Consider the following 18,444-nt stretch of genomic DNA (forward strand, 5'->3'; position numbering starts at 1 on the left):
AGGTTAGATAATCAAATAAAAACAAAGTTTGGTCATGTTATGGCAATCTGTTTTGGGGTTTTTTGTCATGGGGCACTCCCACTGTCAAACCCACTTTTAGCCAACTGGCACGCATAGTTGATCAGCTGTCATTTGGCTCATGACCAAAATCTGTGAATCCATTAAGAAGTTATTCAATTATTAAAATTTCAGCATCCTACGGCGAAAAATGTGGCCGCCGAATGGTGGTCCTGTCTTACACTTGCTGTGGTGAGACTGTAGCAGCAGCACCTTTGATGCTCACAAGAAGGTGTAACATTTTGACTGGGGTCAGATGGGGGCTTATGAGGTAACCTAGGGACAGAGGTGGTGAAAGGATGACCATTTGGAGGCGGTGGGCTAAAATAAGAGGACGCAGTCAGGTGTTGGGGGGGGGGGATCTGTGGAATTTTGAAGAAGAGGGCAAGGAATGCTGGGAATGCCAGTCATGAGATATACTAGGGGAGGGCGGGGTGGCTGCAGGTCTGGAGGTCAGCTGACGGCTCACACACCAGATCTGATCCAGAGTCCTGATGGCTTTAAAAGGGCTGAAATGACAGGACCATCCTCCTCTGTGTGAAATCATTTAAACCATTGAACTTTTTATGTGTGCTAGTGCATGTGTGGGTGTAAAGGCTCCCAATATGTAATAATGTTCTTCAAATATACCTTTCTTATTGTTTTGCAAGTAGTGCTTACATGAAGATTGCATCAAATACTTCACAAATAGTCAGATACATAGTTACTCACATGCCCGTGCATTGATCAGAGGCATTTTGTACCAGCCTCTTGTCAACATGTAATTGCTCATGAAACATGATAAAACTAGATCTACAATATTAACCAACAATTTATTTTATTTCACATCTTCCGTGGCTGATTTGATGTGACATTTAGACGATTCTTGGTCTGTAACAACTTCCAAGTTTTGTTTTTTAGTCCCAATAATTAAACTATTCACTCAACAGCATCCACAGCATGTTGACGACAAACCAAACAGAACATTGTCTGGCTTGTCTCCTGTAAACTATAATCATGGGACTTTCTATTACTGGTTTTTCTGCACTGATTCCTGATCAGCTGGTCATGACATTAACAAAAAATGACATCCAGTAGTCGTGTTTTTTCCTTTTTGTTTTGAGGACGTAGGGCCCACACAACCTTTGAGCTATGGTGGCATGCACTCACTGTGCTTTAGTATCGTCTTCCTCAATCAAGCTTTTCAGTAACAACATCCGAGTGGCACTGTGAGCACTTAAGGAATCATGATGCACACGACCTAATGAGGTTTTTCTATTTCTGTTTGCTGTTCTGCTGGGAACACTTAGGAGGCAACAGACGAGGTCAATTGTTGCATTAAGTTTTTGATGTTAATAAGATGTCTCATTAAATCTATAACCACTTATGGCCACCGTATCATCCAAGCCATCTCATTTTTATCTGGTTTTGCTGACTGAAGCTCAATGCGAACACACCAGGTATTTGTCTATAAAAGAAATGACTGAAGAAAAGTTGTTGGACTGAAATGAGGACAGAAACAACTGAAATGACTTTAGAGAGCAGGAGCTTATTTTAGACCTGCCACATGACACAACTGTCACTGGATAGTCGATAGAAGTTAAATCGAAGTGTTATTGAAGAGACAAGCAGTTGATTCTCCTTCGTTTGTACATTTATAAATAAGCATTACACCGCTCCTCTCAGAGTTGGACTTTGTTTTAATCCCCCAAACAGTTACAACACCATGTAGGACAGCCCTCCTCCCCCTTGATGACCTCCCCTCCCTTCCTCCCCTCCTCAAACCGGCTCTCACTTTCTTTTTCTCATCTTTTAGTGCATCTCTCCAACCTGTCCGAAGCAGAGTGTCTCCTCTGTGGTGTCATTTTTCAGGGCTTTCCTGGAGGAGTTTGGGGTGGTGGGAATGGAGCCCGAGTTGTCCATTAGTTAGATTAGCAGCTCTGTGGGGAGGCTCTGGTTCCCTCTCCCCTGGCCGGGACAGACAAAGCTCGGCCTGCCTGCTATTGTACGGCTGTCAGTCGAAGCTGGTCGCGACCAGAAAAAACCCTTGTCGGGACCCAGATCCACTGATAAGGTGCTGTGAGCCAGGCAGTGTGTTTTTCACTTCTTTGTATGTCCATGATAAAAAACAACTTAAATGCAGTATTATACTTTTTGATCTTCATTTGTAGCCTCATGAATGGTCTTTCTTTTTGCTGAGATATTGGGATTATCATGGTAGGATTTCTGTGTAGCTCTACTTCAGTGTTGTCTTCCAGTTTACCATTGATCTTTGTGACTTGGTGTGAATTTACCCATTTTTGGTCCTTGCCATGATGTTTATGTCTTCAATCAATGAATTTTATCGCCTGCTAATAAAACCATTTAAGGATGTGTAACGTAGGGGCGGCACACGCACCATTTAAGGACCTAATAACGTCCTGGCACGCTGTTTCACTGATCATAAAACAATGATGGGTCGGCTGAGATACTGGCATTTATTTGGTGGTTCACATTATTTGAAAAGCGTAGACCCTGGTTATGAGCAGCGACAGCAGTTTTAGTGCTTAAGTGAAGGCTGACATTGTCTTGAATGCCTTAAGCTTAACAGTTGGAAAAATACCCTTATTAGATTTCTTTTTGAGAGTTAGATGGGAGATTAGTACCACTGTGTGTGTAAAGTATAGAGCAAGAGCTACAAGATGCTTTGCTTAGCTTAATGTGGCTTCAAATAGGGCTGGAAACAAGGGGAACAGCTAGCCTCGCATAGTCCAATGTTAGAAACACCCTCTGTGTTTACGGTATGAATTTTCTCGCCTAACTCGTAAAAATTGAGTAATAGTATTTCTCAAAATGTCAAACTATTCCTTCAAAGGAAGAAAACTGGTCACCTGTGTATCTTCATGCAAGCTGATGCCTTTAAATATATATTTTTTTATAAATTAGAAATACCTCTTGACTCACAGTGTCTCCTCTTTCTGTGTTTTTGTTTCAGTCTTTGCAGAAAAATGGACAAATCTCCAGCATGACCAGTCTGAACGGACACTCAGAGGACAACACGCTGGCAGAAGGTGCGTGTATGTGTGTGTGTGTGTCTTATCCGTCAGTAGTGTTTATTTACAGTGTGTGGCTTTGGGTGTTCCTGTGGTCGGTGGGGTAAGTAGGGGGGATGTTTGTGTGTGATTGTGTCTGGGATTTTGTACTGTTTCTTCAGCAGTGGCAGAAGGTAAGCTTGTTTGTGTGGGGTCAGTTTTCAGTGTGTGTGTGTGTGTGTGTGTGAGTGTGTGTGTGCAGATTCTTAACTGCAGATGTCTTGCGAGATCTACTTGATCCTTCACTAATCCCTTTGTCAAAACATAGGGGACACCTACATTGGCTTTTCACATACTTTTCACATCTCTATTTGCCTCACTATTTCTTAACTTGCATACACACACAGCCATTTTGTAAATTTGTGGGGCTACTTGAATAAAAATGTTTCTTTCAGAACCTCCCACTACCTTTGCACAGAGTTGGAAATCCATCTTTTCTGTCGAAGAAGCGAATGGACACAGAAGTAGGCCTCATTTGTCTCACTGTTTAATGGGCTTGTCAAAACATTGTTTTTATAGTAGAAATATTTAAAGAGGACTGTCTGTGGTCTTGTGTAAGCTACTCAAAGGACTCAATGAACATTTTCAAGTCAGTAATCTGAGATAGTCATTAACCAGTAATAATGGGCAAAATTGATTTATGCCATTAACATTTGCACCAACCTGCTCTGTCCATCCTCTGCAGCACACTCCTATCTCCAAAGCTGCGTTTGTTTATTTTCTTTACCATTTCTGTCGTGTCTCCCTCAATCTGGGAGGGCTGCAGGGGCCGGTGCACCCTCCCTAAATATTTAGCAGGCCGTGACCCTGGCCCCGCACAAAGCAACCTGCGCACTTCATAATATGTTATGGCCCAGGGGAAAGGGTAACCCTATACTACTTAAAACACAGAGATATGTCACATACCACTCTGTCAAATAACCTATTTAATAAGCTATTTAATGAAGCGATTCTGTCCGTTTATAGAGTAACTCAATACCCTCTTCAGAGCAGAGATACAGAGTGTATGAGTTGATGTGGCACTTAGACTAGTGGAGAGTAATTTGGTTGTTGAAATCGTTGCTTCTGTGGACGTGTACTGTGAGTTAATTAGTAACGTGGGAAAATATAGAACAGAAAACAGTGGAATCACATATTCACCGTCAGGAACGCTAAGATCTTGTGCACTTGTGCATGCAAAAACAGAAGCTGCGGACCATTTGCATTCATGTACACAAAACCAATTAACCTGAACTTGTGAACACGATAAAGGTGAACCGCATGCAACATTCCTCTCTGTTTTGTGTGTCCTCAAAATTGTTCTGATTGATTTTGCCGCCCGTCCATCACCACCTTTTTCTTACTTGTTTTTAAACAAAAGTGATTATTTTCATCCCTCTCTGCATATGAGTTCATCATACTTCTCACCAAGTGTTTTTTCCCTAATCATTCCCTTCTTCTTGCCTCAAGAAAGCATGTTTTTCACATCTGTTCAGATCCATTTGGCTACTACACACATTCAGACACACACGGACACACACACACACCCCACGGCTGATTGATGTTGTGCTCACAGAGCACTCTTACCAGCAGCACAAAAAACAGGAGAGAAACTGTAGAAATCAACTGATGTTGTGAGAGACATTCAAGGCTACTGATTAAAGATGTGCAGGGGAGTGAAAGGAAGGGAGATACACAATGGGAGAAAAATGGAGAAGATAGGGGAATGAGGTATGGAGGGTTTTCACATCCCAGCTCTCCCCTACCTCTTGTGCCCCCTGATAAAGACAGTGATGCATTGTGGGAGACAGGAAGCGCAGAGGAATCTCTCTGATAACGACCAAAAACAACAAAAGACAGGCTGCAGATCAAAAGACTGACACATGGGCAAACATACGTGCGTACAAGCGCACACATATGCAAACACACAGCCATAATCTCTCTCTATCAGGTACACCAGAGTGTTTATAGTGTGAGGACCACACCCCAAACAGATCACACACCAATGTGGATAATACGACAACTGAGAGTGTTTTTGAATACGACTAACTCACTTTCATCTAACTAAATCTGAAATTTTGACAGGAATTAAAGGTATCGATCCTCAAAATACGCGTCTCGGCTGCAGACTTTTATGGCCAATTTTAGTGGGAAAGTCAATGAGTATCGAGCAGGTTTATACGTTGCAGCAAAAATATTTTAGTCTATCATCTGTCATGGACTGTTTAATGAAATTACCGAAAGTATTTGTTTAAAATGGTATCAAAGTACGAGGATGGTGTGGAGTTACATTTTCCAGTCTGTCTGATAGTAGTCGAGATCATTGTGAATACAAACACTGAATGGTTCACACAAGGTGATGGTAGCTTGCAAAGGAGATGTGGCAGTCGAGTTTTGGTCTCTGAGAACTAAGAGAAGTAAGCATAGATAAAATAGCCAAACAAAGGTCAGAGTTTTTGAGATTTGTTGTTACTTGGTCTTTGGTTGCTGCTCCTTTGTCCTTGGCAAGGACTTGGGACTCATCTTGGGAGGCCATTGGTTTTGGATAAAACATGGAAAACAAGTTGATTCAAATATTGTTGCAAAATCATCCTTAAAGTTTGTTCTAATCTTCTTTGGGTGCCAGATTGGCTGAGAAAGGGCCCAGGCAGGAGAGCTGAGGCTCAGGAATGCACAGTTTACTTCGGGTTAATAGACAGAAAGGAACTGAATAAATATTACATGTAGGTTTTGAGGGGAGAGCTCAAAAATCTTTCTTTGCTAAAGCGAGAGGAGAGGCAAGCAAAGCCAGGAGGAGTAAACATAGGGCAGGACAAAGAGAGAGGAAAGACACTTACATCAGACACATACATCCATGACTGATGCAACAACCTTTTGCATCAGTTTACAATTTGACAAATCTAATTAAAATAAGACTCATTATCACTTCAGTTTTTTCTCAGAATCAACCAATCTCTCTAACTAGATTTGTTTTTGTATTCAGCACCAACATAATGTGTTATTAAAGTAACCATATTGATCTTTTTATAGGTCAGTCTCATAACAAAATTTGTTGTGTGCTGTGTTTTCCATTTAGACGTGCACACAAGCCTGTATGTGTGTTTGGGTTGCTAATTTCAGGGGTGTGGGCGCATGGGGTGCAGTGGGAGCCCAAAGACTGACATCATAGCTGATGTAATTCGCTGGCCGGAGCGTTGACGGTCCCTCCCAGGTGGCTCACAGGCTCTAAAAAGAGGACAGATGAAGTTTTCTGGAAGGATTGAGAAGGAAAGAATGCTGACTGTGTGAGTGTGTTCATATGCGTTCAAGGCAGTTTTGTGTTTATTTGATCATTCTTCGTCAAATAATGCACGTCTGTTTGTTTCATTGCACTCACGGGACCAAATGGGTGCAGTTCACCTCATTAAATCAATCCACTGATTTAATTCATGAATGGATGTGTAGAAATCAGTGTCACGTACATACTCAAGTTGTCAGTCCAAACCAAGAACAGAGCGTTGACGTTTAAACTTTGTGTCACTTTCTGTACTGTGCTTGTGTTTGGAGAATCAATCAAGTATTTGATTGACAAAAACTACATTTCTCTATTTCCCCTTTCACACTGGACAAAAAACTCACTCACACCCACTAACATCTGGCTTTTGTCTTCAGAGGAGAAGGGTACAATCTGCATTCATTCCCAGGTCCAATGACTCAGCAGATTTAATGGTTCCAGGTCCAGTTGGCGTAAACATGACACCTGGGAGGACACGCTAATGTTCACCCCTTTTCTGATGCGATGAAGTTAATGATATAATGTGGAAGGATTCTGCATTAAAATGTCTAAAAATGACTACATTTGTTAAATATTTGGCTGGTTGAGTATGTCTACTATCCCAAATGTTTCCAAACCCAGAGAAATCCACCGGTTTACTGTTATCTTGTCTTGACCGCAGTATCATTTGTGTTTATTCGTGTTACTTGCGAGAGTACTTATTTGCTCCGAACAGCCACATTATTTTACTGTACATTAGCCATAAGTTAGCAAGCAACGACGCACACTGGATGCGTGTGCCTGTGTGAGTGATTCAGGTCAATCACTACTGCTCCTCTTTTCCCTTCTGCTCTCTGTAACTTTTTGTTCATGAAGTAAAGTATATTTTCCCTCCAGCTCCAGACAGCAAAGTCAACATTACAATACATAAACACCCGACAATGGAGGTCACCTCTGCTGCAGTCACGTTAATCAACTGTTCTCTGTTTTCTTGCATAGTATTTTACAACCTGATTCGGTACAATACGATGAATTGTATTGCATACTGTAGCTGTCCTAGTAAGTCAGAAAGTAAGATAGGTCCTAGTTGTGTCATGAATTGTCAGAAACGATTCACTAGAGTCTCTTTGTGCTACGTTTTTATTTCTTTTTGGTTGCAGGTGTTAACTTTTACGAGGTGAACGTACAGTGCGTACTGTAGGTGTGTGTGTGTGCGTGTGTGTATTTGTGTGTGTGGCCATGATTTAATTCCAGGATGGACTTACTCAGGCCCGGCCCGGGGGACATACAGAGCTGTGTTGCCAAAACGTTCATCACGCCTGTGGAAGGGACCTCTCCCTTCAATTAAGCTCTGTGTGATCTCTGCCAACAAGGCCTCACGTCGTACAGTCGTCATAATACAATCCAGCCGCTGGATCTCTCCGTTTGGATTCTGGCCCGTATTCCTTTTACATTCCAGCTGACAATACTTATTACAGGCGCTGTTCCTCAAGATCTTCTTGTGCACCTTTTTCTACTGTACTCACACTACTGGGAGGAATTCTTTTGTCCTCGGTTTGCGCAGATGCTGATCCATCAACTCGCTGCGAGACGTCAGAATGATTTCTCCTCCTCAGAGAAGGGAAGTGATCCCAGAGGAAAGTGTTCGGGAGGCAGAGTTTTAGATTGAGTGCTTAAAAGGCCCTCAGCCCCTCAAGATCCATCATTGTCCAGTCAGTTGTTCAATTATGTTCATCTGTGCAGCATGTTTTATTTAGTCATTTGTAATAAAGTGGGTGCTTTAAGAATCCACTTCAGGGCAACAGAGGATAAGAGAAGTCGATTAGAAATCTGCTGTATGTCAACTGCCGCTTCAGCCTGTAAACTGATCAGAAAGAAAGCTTTACTTTTTCCCGAATGGTGTTTTAGCTATTTAAATGAAGCTTGAGTAAGTTCTGACAGACTAGATCGTCAGCAATAACCTGATCAGTTGACGGCAAGCTAATCAAAAATCTAATCTCTCAGCCGACTGCACTCGCCAAAATACTGACGGCCAATTTCCCCATATACAATTGGATAATTGAATGCTGAGACATCATACTGTAATGCTAACTTTAACTTCACTGCAAGAAAATCAAAATCCAACCCCTTTAAGTCACATTTCTGTGACTTAAAGGGGCTTTTAAATTTTTAGACATCACATCTTATTTAAACAAATCTTCACAAGCACATTTTCACTTGTACCGTTGGTGGATTGTTTACTTATAACACACAGAAAACAACTTGTATTTACTTTTTTTTTAAATTATTTTTGAAGTGACATTTTTATTGCTTGTCAAAGCAATGACATCAAGTCATTATTGTAACAGATCCGGCTGTTAAACACAACTCTTCTGCTTGATTCTGGTTAGACAAGTCAAGCTAGCAGTTCTGTGAGGCTACACCTGGACAAAGCAGTGCTTTGAGCTAACATCAGCATGCTAACAAAGTAGAGCCACAAAAGTACAGTCAAATTACTGTTTTGACCTGATAAAAAGTCAGGTGATCTGAAATTATGAGGCTACAGTTCATCCTGAAGGCGACATGAATCTGTGTACTGAATTGTAAAGCAATCGGTCGAATAGTTGTCCAGACAATGAATTAAAAACCGCAAACATCAACTGGAGGAATGGTCAGGGGATCTCCAAAGTCATTGTGTCAACCACAAGGTAGCCATGCCCTAAACCATACCAAACTTTATCATCTATTTTACCCTAAATGGGACCATAATTTCCACAGTGAACATCATGCTGTATTGAAGAAGGCTTGAAGCTAGTGACTGGTTTGCAACCGGTTTCAAAAGAATGCAGGTTTAAGGCACTGCCATATTGGCTTCACCTATCAGACCCAGAAGCTCGGTCCATGTAAAAAAAGCAGATGCTGTATTGTCCAGTCTGACAGTGTGTTCGCGTTCATCATATAAAACAAATGGTCTGTACTGCTGGATAGACAGTCATGGTGTATCCAAAATGCACCGTATAAAAAACAAAAGGTTAATTGTTTGTCGAGAGTCCATCCCTATGAGTATTAAAATGAGCGTCCCAGGTACAGAGGGCCTAACATTACAGTAATATGGTCAAACTCATGGTAGACTTCTCAGACCCCCCAGGACCCAATCGTCTCCGCAGGAGCTCCTCTCTCATCTTTCCCGGCATCAGGGAACCTAATCTCCCTCCTCAACCCCTAACCTCCCCCAGGCACATGGAGGATTGAGAGAATGGACCAGGAATGTGACTGACCCCTCCTTCTTATCCTCCTTTAATAGCGTTAAGGTCCCTCATACAAAGCACAGAGTATCCATATACTATAATAAGTCATCTTTACTTTGCAATTAATGATAACATCTTTATATTTATGCCAAGTATGTGTCACTGAAGTGAGGTTTTTCACTTTCCTCCGATGCAAGAATCGAGTGTAATCTTCTTGATGCTGGACATGCGATCCTTCAGTGATCTGCCTAAGTCCACCTTGTCTTAAGTTACCGACATTTGTTTCTAGAAAATCCCAAAACAAGCAAAGTTGTTGTGGAAACAGTCAGAATTACTCACTCTGTTGGGCGTTTCAGGAGAATTAAATTTTGAACATCCAGCTGAGATAAAATACATTAAACAATTTCTGAGTGTAAATCAAGCACATGTTAATGGATCTCAGCCAAATCCTAATGTTAAGCAGAGCCGTGCATGAGACTGAGGTAAGGAAGATGGATAAGCAGCCAGGAAGAGAATGAGGGGTAAGAGCAATCGTGAAGAGCATTTTTGGGCGAGTTCTCATGCGATGCAGCTGGGTAGGGAGTGGGAACCATCTTTGTTGGCTCAGAGACGAGATGAGACACTTTTTTCACCGGCCTCTTTCCGCTATTGGGTGCAAATCTTTCATCTAGACTACCTTTGGACATGCATTTGAAGATGCAGAGCTCTGTGGATCAAAGCACAAATCACACAAACCGGCAAAATTGACAAGCTGATAAGTCCTTCTCATTCGACTCTTGCCTGTTGCACTCGTTTGTAAATGTGGACCATTTTCAGGGTCTTTTCAAGCACCAGGAGATGTTTCTTTCTTCTTTCTGTACTGGAAGACGAGATGATGCATAACAACAACTGGAATGCCAAGTCGCTGGTGCAGATATTTCAGGAATGCAAACATAACAGATGGCAAAGGCTGGCTAAACATACCCCTCTGAAGGCAATGCAGTACTTCACCCAAAGCATACATACTTGATCGCAAAGATAAGATAATATTGATTTTATGGAACCGACCGATTCTCTCTCAAACGAAAGCTGCATGGCGCTCAATTGTTTTGCGACAAAAATAAACAAAAGATGGTCAGGAAGTATTCAAATCTGAGACGTCACATCTACGACGCTCATCACGCACTGTACTGTAATCTCAGCAAGAAAAGCCGGAAAGCTTGTTGGACGGACTGTGCTGAGTACAGAACGACATGTAACTCGAGGAAACGGGCAAAAGGAAGAGGAAGCAGTGATGTCAAGAAGTGACTGCGTTTCCTGTCCGACATTCTTATCCATCCCTCCGGCCCACACACACGCAGGAGTGGGGGGTGGGACGTGGGCTCAAGAGGACAGAAGAAATGGGGGGAGAGCGGTGGAGAGGGCGAGGGATGAAAGAGGACTGGAGTGTGGATTCGGGACATAAAAAGTGATGGTGTGAAAAGACTTAAACAGAATCAAAAAATAGAGAAGAAAGGACATGTATTGAATGAAAAACTCTCTGATCTCAGGCAGTTTCACACTCTCTCGGCCCTCGTTTCCCTTTCCTCCAATTATTTCAACATCATCCCATCCAGTTCTTGGAAGAGTAGGAGGCGTTTTCTTCAGTGCTGTCCGATGATGTCATTCACTTCTTTGCAGGCAACAAAAAGCCCCTCCGCCCAGCACCCCAACCCCCAACCCTGACCATTCAACACCCCTCCTCAGACATTCCTCAACTCAGGCACGTTTTCTGATTTATCAAGATATGTGGGGCGTCAACCCCTTAGACTTGGCTCTGTGTTATCCTGACTTAACTGCAGTTTAAACACAAAAAACATGGATTTCATTGTAATGTGGTGGTTGCAGCCTATTTGAATCTAATCAGAAAATCAGAAAAATGAGGAGAACATATTTAAATCGACCCGTCAGTGTACGGTTTTTACTTTGAGTAGCTTGTTAAAATATCTAAGTCCTCTCAGTCTGACAGTATTGTATTCAGTGTCTTTGTCAGGCGGTTTACAGCTGTATCAGATGGAGTTATTCCAGATGCCTTGTGCATACTTTAATGCACATGATTCTTCATGTAAAGGTTCTCATGAAATCGTGAGCAGAGTGCTTTTAGATTCCACATAATTAGGTGTCCCGTAAAAAACAGGAATCTTGAGAGGGACTTGTCATGGATATTGACTGGCGTTAGGGCTTTCAAATTGACAGTAACTACGATCGCAACCTGGAGAACAGCCATGAGTACAGACTGGCGACAGACTCTCATTCAGCGGGTTACCTGGCATGAAGACCCGAGGAAGGCGCTGAGCTGAAGAACGAGTTAGAGTACAGTAACAGACTCTCATTCAGCGGGCTAACCCAGTAGCATTAAGCACATGACCAGTCTAAAGTGAGAAGGACCAGGTGGCTGATTGATGGCTATTTTGTAGTGTATGTGGCATTTGTGGCATCTGAGTCTTTCATTTGTTAGACTGAAAACCGAGAGCTAGTTGAACGTAGCAAAAACACACACACATTGTGTTTCATTGGACACAAAATTAGTATACGCCCCCAAGTGCAACATTTTTTCAGCATTTCTAAAAAACAACTGTTTTGTCATTGTTGGGACAGAAACTGGCATATAGGTGACAATCAGTGCAAGACATGCGATCAAAAGGAAACTAGAAAACTTGAAAGCACAGGTCTCAATCAAAACAAAACAAAAGTAGCGTGGGATCGTGGGAGGCTTCATTATTGAAAAAGCACTATTGCTGATAAAAATCTATCAGGCGAGACATGTTCACAGACAAGGTAATGTGTCCTTGTGAGTTATAGCAACAGGCGAATAAAATTAACACACCGCTACATTGAATAAAATCGCTGAATTTGGGATAATGTAACAAAATAATCGTTCCGTTCTGTTTGTTTGGACAAAGTTAGGCAGTTACGGCAGGTTCATACGGTTCAAGAGGTCAATCAAATTAGCACTGAGACCAAAACAGGAAAAGAGGGAAGACAACACAATTATGAGGGTTTAGAGAACTGCATTAGTGTTTTTATTTAGTCTTTCTTAGTCATAAACATGTCACAAAGTGTTTCTAAGTCATATCAGGCCAAGGCAACATTTAGAAAAATTCAGAGCTGGATGTTTTTTCTCGTAGGATTTGTTAATACTTTAATTAAAAACTGTCTCCCTTGTTCTGTTACTCCTAGACGGTTTATTTACGACATCATTTCCCATCGTACTCAGTGTAAGCTGAAGCTGAGAATCTCTCAGGATGTATGTAAGTCCAGGAATGTGACTGATGTGAATGAGTCATATGGCGGAAGTAGGGAGGGAAAAGGAAGATGAGGGCCTCTCATCAAACTCTAAATTCCCTTCAGTCTGACTCACTGTCCACTCAGCATAATACACAGTACTGTCATAGTGGCCATTATGTAGTATTGTAGATAGTTAAATACCAACCAGATGACTCACTGCAATAACAGAAAGCCTCAGTGGTGTGTCAGAATGAAATTCTTAGTAAATTGCTGTCATCACATGAATAGTTATTTTATGATATAACCATAGGATTTCCCTTTAAACTTGCTGCTACCTCTTAAAACATAACAAAGTTACAAAGAGTTAGGAAAGAGCTGAATCTCCTCTGTCATCTGGAACTTTTCCCTGACAATAATATGTCTTATTAGATTTATGACTGTTTTCCGTCTTCCTAACATGAACACCTCCTTTCTCACTCCTGCTCGATAAAAACCATGAAGCTTTCCATTCATGAGCATAGATCTCCGTGTTCACGGCTCTTTCAATTCAATGGATCTGAAGAAACTCACAGGAAGTGGTGTCAGATAAAGAGAAGATGATTTGCTTTGCCCACATTTAGCCTGAGAGATTTTCCGATTTGATTTTAAGTAGCTTTGTTTGTTTGCATCTTAGAAATTGACAAAACGCACGTTTAGGAGTTCTGGAGACACTTTGAGTAAGAATTCACACAGATGTGTTTCCTGTTGCTGCCACTTTTAATTTCGTGCCTACAGCTGACACTTATCTTGATGATTACAGCTAGGCTTGTCATCAAGTGTGCATACAGTGCCCACATTTAAAAGCATGCACATCTTTGAGTTAGGGGGGCGCTTTCAGACGGTACTTGATTACTGCTGTTATCACCCATTTGGGAGCCTTCTAGATGGAATTCACACATTCCTGTGGGACAATGCCGAAGTGTGACAGATCTGATTATGCTGGTATTTACCTGAGGATTTATCTGCATTCCTTCCAGTCTCTCCCCCCCCCCTCAGACAAAAGCTGAATTAAATGTGTCTGTATTGGTGTAATTGAGAGGGGCCTATTAACATTCACAGGGGGCAGGCGGCAACCCGATGGCACCCCCGTTCATGGTTTGGGTTTTTTCGGCCTTTGGTGTGAACTTTGCCTCAAACTGGGTAGTTTTAGTGAACTAAGTTTTGCTATTTTATCAATTATGCTTTAAAGATTTGGGATTGGGAGCCCCTAAATGCTGAAAAGATCATCATTTTAAAGTAGGAATTAATAAAAAGTTATGTGAGAGTGTTGATCTTCCCCCATTAACATTTCTACGACATAACTAGTGGCATGAGATACGGAGTGGAGCTTGGTTGCCTCCTGAGAAAGGGGAGTAAAGGGGAGAGGAGGTGGGGTGGGTGTTTGAGAAAAACAGTCTGCCTTTTGAGGGCACATATGGGTATTAAGGCCAGATAAAGAGTCCGTAGAGTCCCCCCTTTCTCCAGAGAAACAATGTGCGTATGAAACAGGGCCAGGAGGAGGGGGTGTAATATGGAGTTTGAACATTTACAATAGTTGCAGTTTTTTTTGGCAACAAATTCCTCCCTGAAAGGTCACATGTTGAGCTCCAGTCATCCCTGGTGGACGGTGAAGTCTGAGGGAGGGTGAGTGGATAAGGAGGAGGTGGAGGAGGAGGGGGGGGCTCATTCAGAACAGCTGAAGAGAGGAGAGAGAGGTGGGAGGTGGGAGGAAGAGGGAGGCAGGGGTGGTCCTAACATGACATGTGTGTCAGTCTGTTGAAATGTGTGTGGAGCCCTCTTTTCTGTTCATACTGGCTGAGAGGTGCTGGAAGAGAGAGAAAGAGGGACAGCTTCACACAGTTTGCTCGTCAAGACGGAGAAGACTCACAGAAGAATAATTACAAGTAAATAGATTTTATTGAGTGAGCAGAAAAGCAAAGGAAAACAACAGAAATACAAGTGTAGACTTATTTTTTTAATCATCTGAAACTTTTTGGTATCTGTTTTTGTGTTGGTGATTTTTTTGGAGAAAGGATTTTGGGACTTTTATACCAATGCTTGGGACAATAACTCTAACAGGTAAGAATGATTCAATGAGGTTATGTTCTTTTTCTTTTATCAATTTGAAGTTTTATTCGACTTTGCTAAAAAGAAAAAGTGGTTGCATTTATTCAAAGTAAAGGAAACTTTTTTGACAATATTTGCTGACTTTAAATCATTTATTCCAATGGAGTGTGTCTAAAACTAAAGCAGTGGTTTCTTGTTTCATGAATGAGTATCGCTGAAGGCATTGTTGTCCTGAGGGTGTGGTTAGTCAGCATTGTGGATAGTAGACGTCCCGGCACGGTCGAGTGATTTTACTTGGAGGTGACTTTGCTTTGGCCACTGCAGAGCCTTATCGTGTAGAAAGCAATATAACGTTTTAATGCTGTAATTTTCTCTTTTTATTCACTTTTATATAATCATTTAGCTTGTGTATCATCAAGTGTTTATTCATCATTCTTGAGTATCACTAGTAGCTTTACAGAAAATGGGTAAGAAAACCAAACATCCTTCTTTTTCCATCCCTTTTTGCAGTTACACTATAAAAACCTGTTTATCTACTGTACAAGTGCCACTCAAAGTGCTTTAACCACCCACTGATGAGTGCCCTGAACTCGGAAGTACACTCCTGCCAAACTTCTGTGTTGGAAAGTAGTTTCACAGTGACAGCTGCCAGATAGAACAAATAAATGAAGATGCATCCACAGAAATATTCCCAAAGCCTGCTTTTTATCTCATGTCACTGCCCGAGCCAGCTCCCTGTATCCCGTCATGTGAAGTGTTTCATTAGATTAGAGTAGGGATCCTAATTCCCAGTGGGCTTATTCAGTTTAGCCTCGGAGGATAGGGAGGGAGGAGAAAGGGGCGTATGGAATTAATTACATGCCAAGACCAATTTCTCCTTCAGGTCTTATAACTGGGAGTGATGGTTCAGATGGGGCAGGTCTGAAATGTTTTGTTTTACGGTGATCTCTGCACATAGATGAAATATCAAAACACTGATGTTGACACATAAATATTTGTGTTTTTCATATTTTTGATCTAATTTAACATACGGCTACATCTTTTGTTGTTGTTAATAAGATAAAGGACGTAGTAGAAAGTGGTTGTTGTTTAAGTTTAAGCTGTTGATGAGCAGGATCCCCCGAAGCCACTTTGACCACATCTTTGATATAGAGAGGGGGTGCCAGACAGGGTCTGTTGGGGGGAGGGCGCGGGGCGTCTCCTTGCCCTGTTTTTAACTGACTTCTTTTGTTTAAAGGGCTTGTGCTCCAGACAATTAATAACAACAAGGATTTGCATATATTTGGCTACGTTTTTATCCGCTTCAACAGCACACAGACTCATAATAGGGCTGAAAAAGCCACAACAGAAACATTATCTGATCTCACTGGAGACTGGTGTTGATTTGCGGCAATTGTTTTTTGGCTGCGGCGATGATATTTAATACGAGAGCATCGTCTTACAACATGCCCTCACACATAAACAAAGCCTGTCTGCAGTGGAGAGAAGCATCTCAACTATGAATGTGTGAGTCTGAGATATGTAACACCCTCTTAGGGCTTCGGCCCCAGGGCAAGACCCCCCCTCAACACCATCCCTTCATCTCTTGACTGTCCCCGCCTCACCCCCTGTAGCCTCACCCCTCACGCTCGCATTCTTTCTGGTACAGTCGTTATTCAAAACACCCATCCTCCTCCCTCCATCACACATTAACCCCCCGCCCCCGACCTCCCACCTCTAAAACCAAATCAATCTGGAGATGTTAACAGTTGTGTGTTGGTAAAAAAAAAAAAAGGCAGGAAAACAGAGATCAAAAAGACGGGAGAGATGCCAGCAGTCTGTTAAATCAACATGACTCCTGTTTTATTATACATGTAGACACACATGGCCTCGTCTGGCTTGCGAACAGTCAGGCCTGGCCTACACACACACACACACACACACACACACACACACATAGACATCTTCATTCAAGGCACTGCACCGGAAGTTCAATGAAAACAGCTTAGAGGAACTGGTTCAATTACGTACACTAACAAGGATTTGTTTTTTTGGTTTAGTTTAGTTACTGAGTTTTTGTAAGAGGTTTGTGGTTCTTCTTCTGAGAAATGTGCAACATGATTATTTTATTAGTCACTCAGGGCTTTCTTTCTTCGTGTTAACATCGGTTTGGTAAAGTCAGCAAACCTCCTACAAGCTGCAGTGTGTCTTGATGGTAGAAAAGTGGACCACCCCCTCTTCCTTTATTTTCGGAGGCCAGAGAGGGTTAGAAGGCTATTGTGTTCACATGTGTGTGTGCCTTGTGAAGGGGGGTGGGTCCCCATCCATCCTGCTGTGGTGGAATTTGGGTCAAGGGGATTGGGACTTATTTTAAGGAGGGGTAGTAGTTGTAGTAGAAGTAGTAGTAGAGGCCCTTATTGTTTGGTTTGACTCCTCCATGGGAGCAGTCGAGACGCACTTTAACTGAAAAAAACAAATAAACATTCTTGAAGTCCCCTAGCATTTAAATTCAGATTATGTTTAGAGCATCCTAAAATAATTTGCGTGAAAGGCATAGCTCACATTCCTCTCGAGTCAAATCTATACATAAGATATGGGTGTGCCCTCACCAACAACATGAAAGCGCTTCTTTATTTCGTCATACAAATTTAACGTGAAAGGCTTTCTTCAAAAGCTATAATATTCTAGGAATGCAGCGCTACTGACTGAAGGTTCATGTCTATAATTTAGCAAAAGGATGTGGACAGATGTGGGTGCATAATTTTACATTTTTGTGTGAGACAAGAACATAGTCATCTTTCACAGATTCATTTGAAAACTGAATCCAACTTTCATAGCAGACAGCATTTCCCATATACATTTGGGTGTACTAGTTTTGAATAAAAGGGTTATTCATAGTTAAGAGCATCACATATTTTTTTTTGACATGTGCTTTTAAAGTGACCGACAAGTAAAGAGAAGGAGGCAGTTCCCACAGTTTGCATGGTGTCAGGGAGTGCGTATACGTCTTGTGTTTCCCACTGTGTGTAATCAGGTAAGCTGATAGCCAGGCATTAAAAGTCCTGGGAATTTGTTTTGAGAGTCCAGAGGTATCACATGTGAAGTTTTGCAGACTGTGGTGAGACCTGAGGAGAAAGGCAGAGAGAAAAAAAAAAAGCGCTGGCAGGTTGTCATCCCCCTATGCCTTCCTCTGTCTAATCACATAAAGTGAAAGCAGACAGACATCATGTGTTTGTGTGTATTATCTCAGATGCTTTTTTGTGATCTGTCTTACATTTGTATTGGAACCACAATAATGAAATTAGTTATCCAGTTTAACCATCAAAAGAAAGTCGAAATTGTACAAATGATGTTCCCTTGTTAATAACAACCCACAAGTATTGACTAGAATTACTCTCATTGTGCAACATTTTCTATGAAGCTTTCTCTGTGGATTACTGTTTTATTTGTGTCAATGCCTAAACTTGTATTTCTTTGGCGTGCTTACTTTGCACAGGATTAGCTCTACCAAATTGAAACCTGATACCAATTAGATAGTCACACGCTTAATAAAATCTGTTCTGGGGGT

At 41.7% G+C, this 18,444-nt stretch overlaps 1 protein-coding gene across 2 annotated transcripts in view; it reads left to right on the forward strand.

Annotated features, from left to right (window-relative positions):
* akap12b (A kinase (PRKA) anchor protein 12b) overlaps nucleotides 1-18,444 on the forward strand; it is a 49,767-nt gene that overhangs the window by 22,501 nt on the left and 8,822 nt on the right. Inside the window, exon 2 of one of the 2 annotated variants that reach the window (XM_084378479.1) lies at nucleotides 3,011-3,086. In XM_084378479.1, the coding sequence (XP_084234605.1) occupies nucleotides 3,011-3,086 (76 nt within the window). Of the gene's footprint in view, nucleotides 1-3,010; nucleotides 3,087-14,640; nucleotides 14,910-18,444 lie in introns of those variants that run through there. The other variant, XM_084378480.1, reaches the window with a different exon arrangement.

Source organism: Pagrus pagrus (genome assembly GCF_965226575.1).
Source record: "Pagrus pagrus genome assembly, chromosome: 16".
Lineage (NCBI taxonomy): Eukaryota > Metazoa > Chordata > Actinopteri > Spariformes > Sparidae > Pagrus > Pagrus pagrus.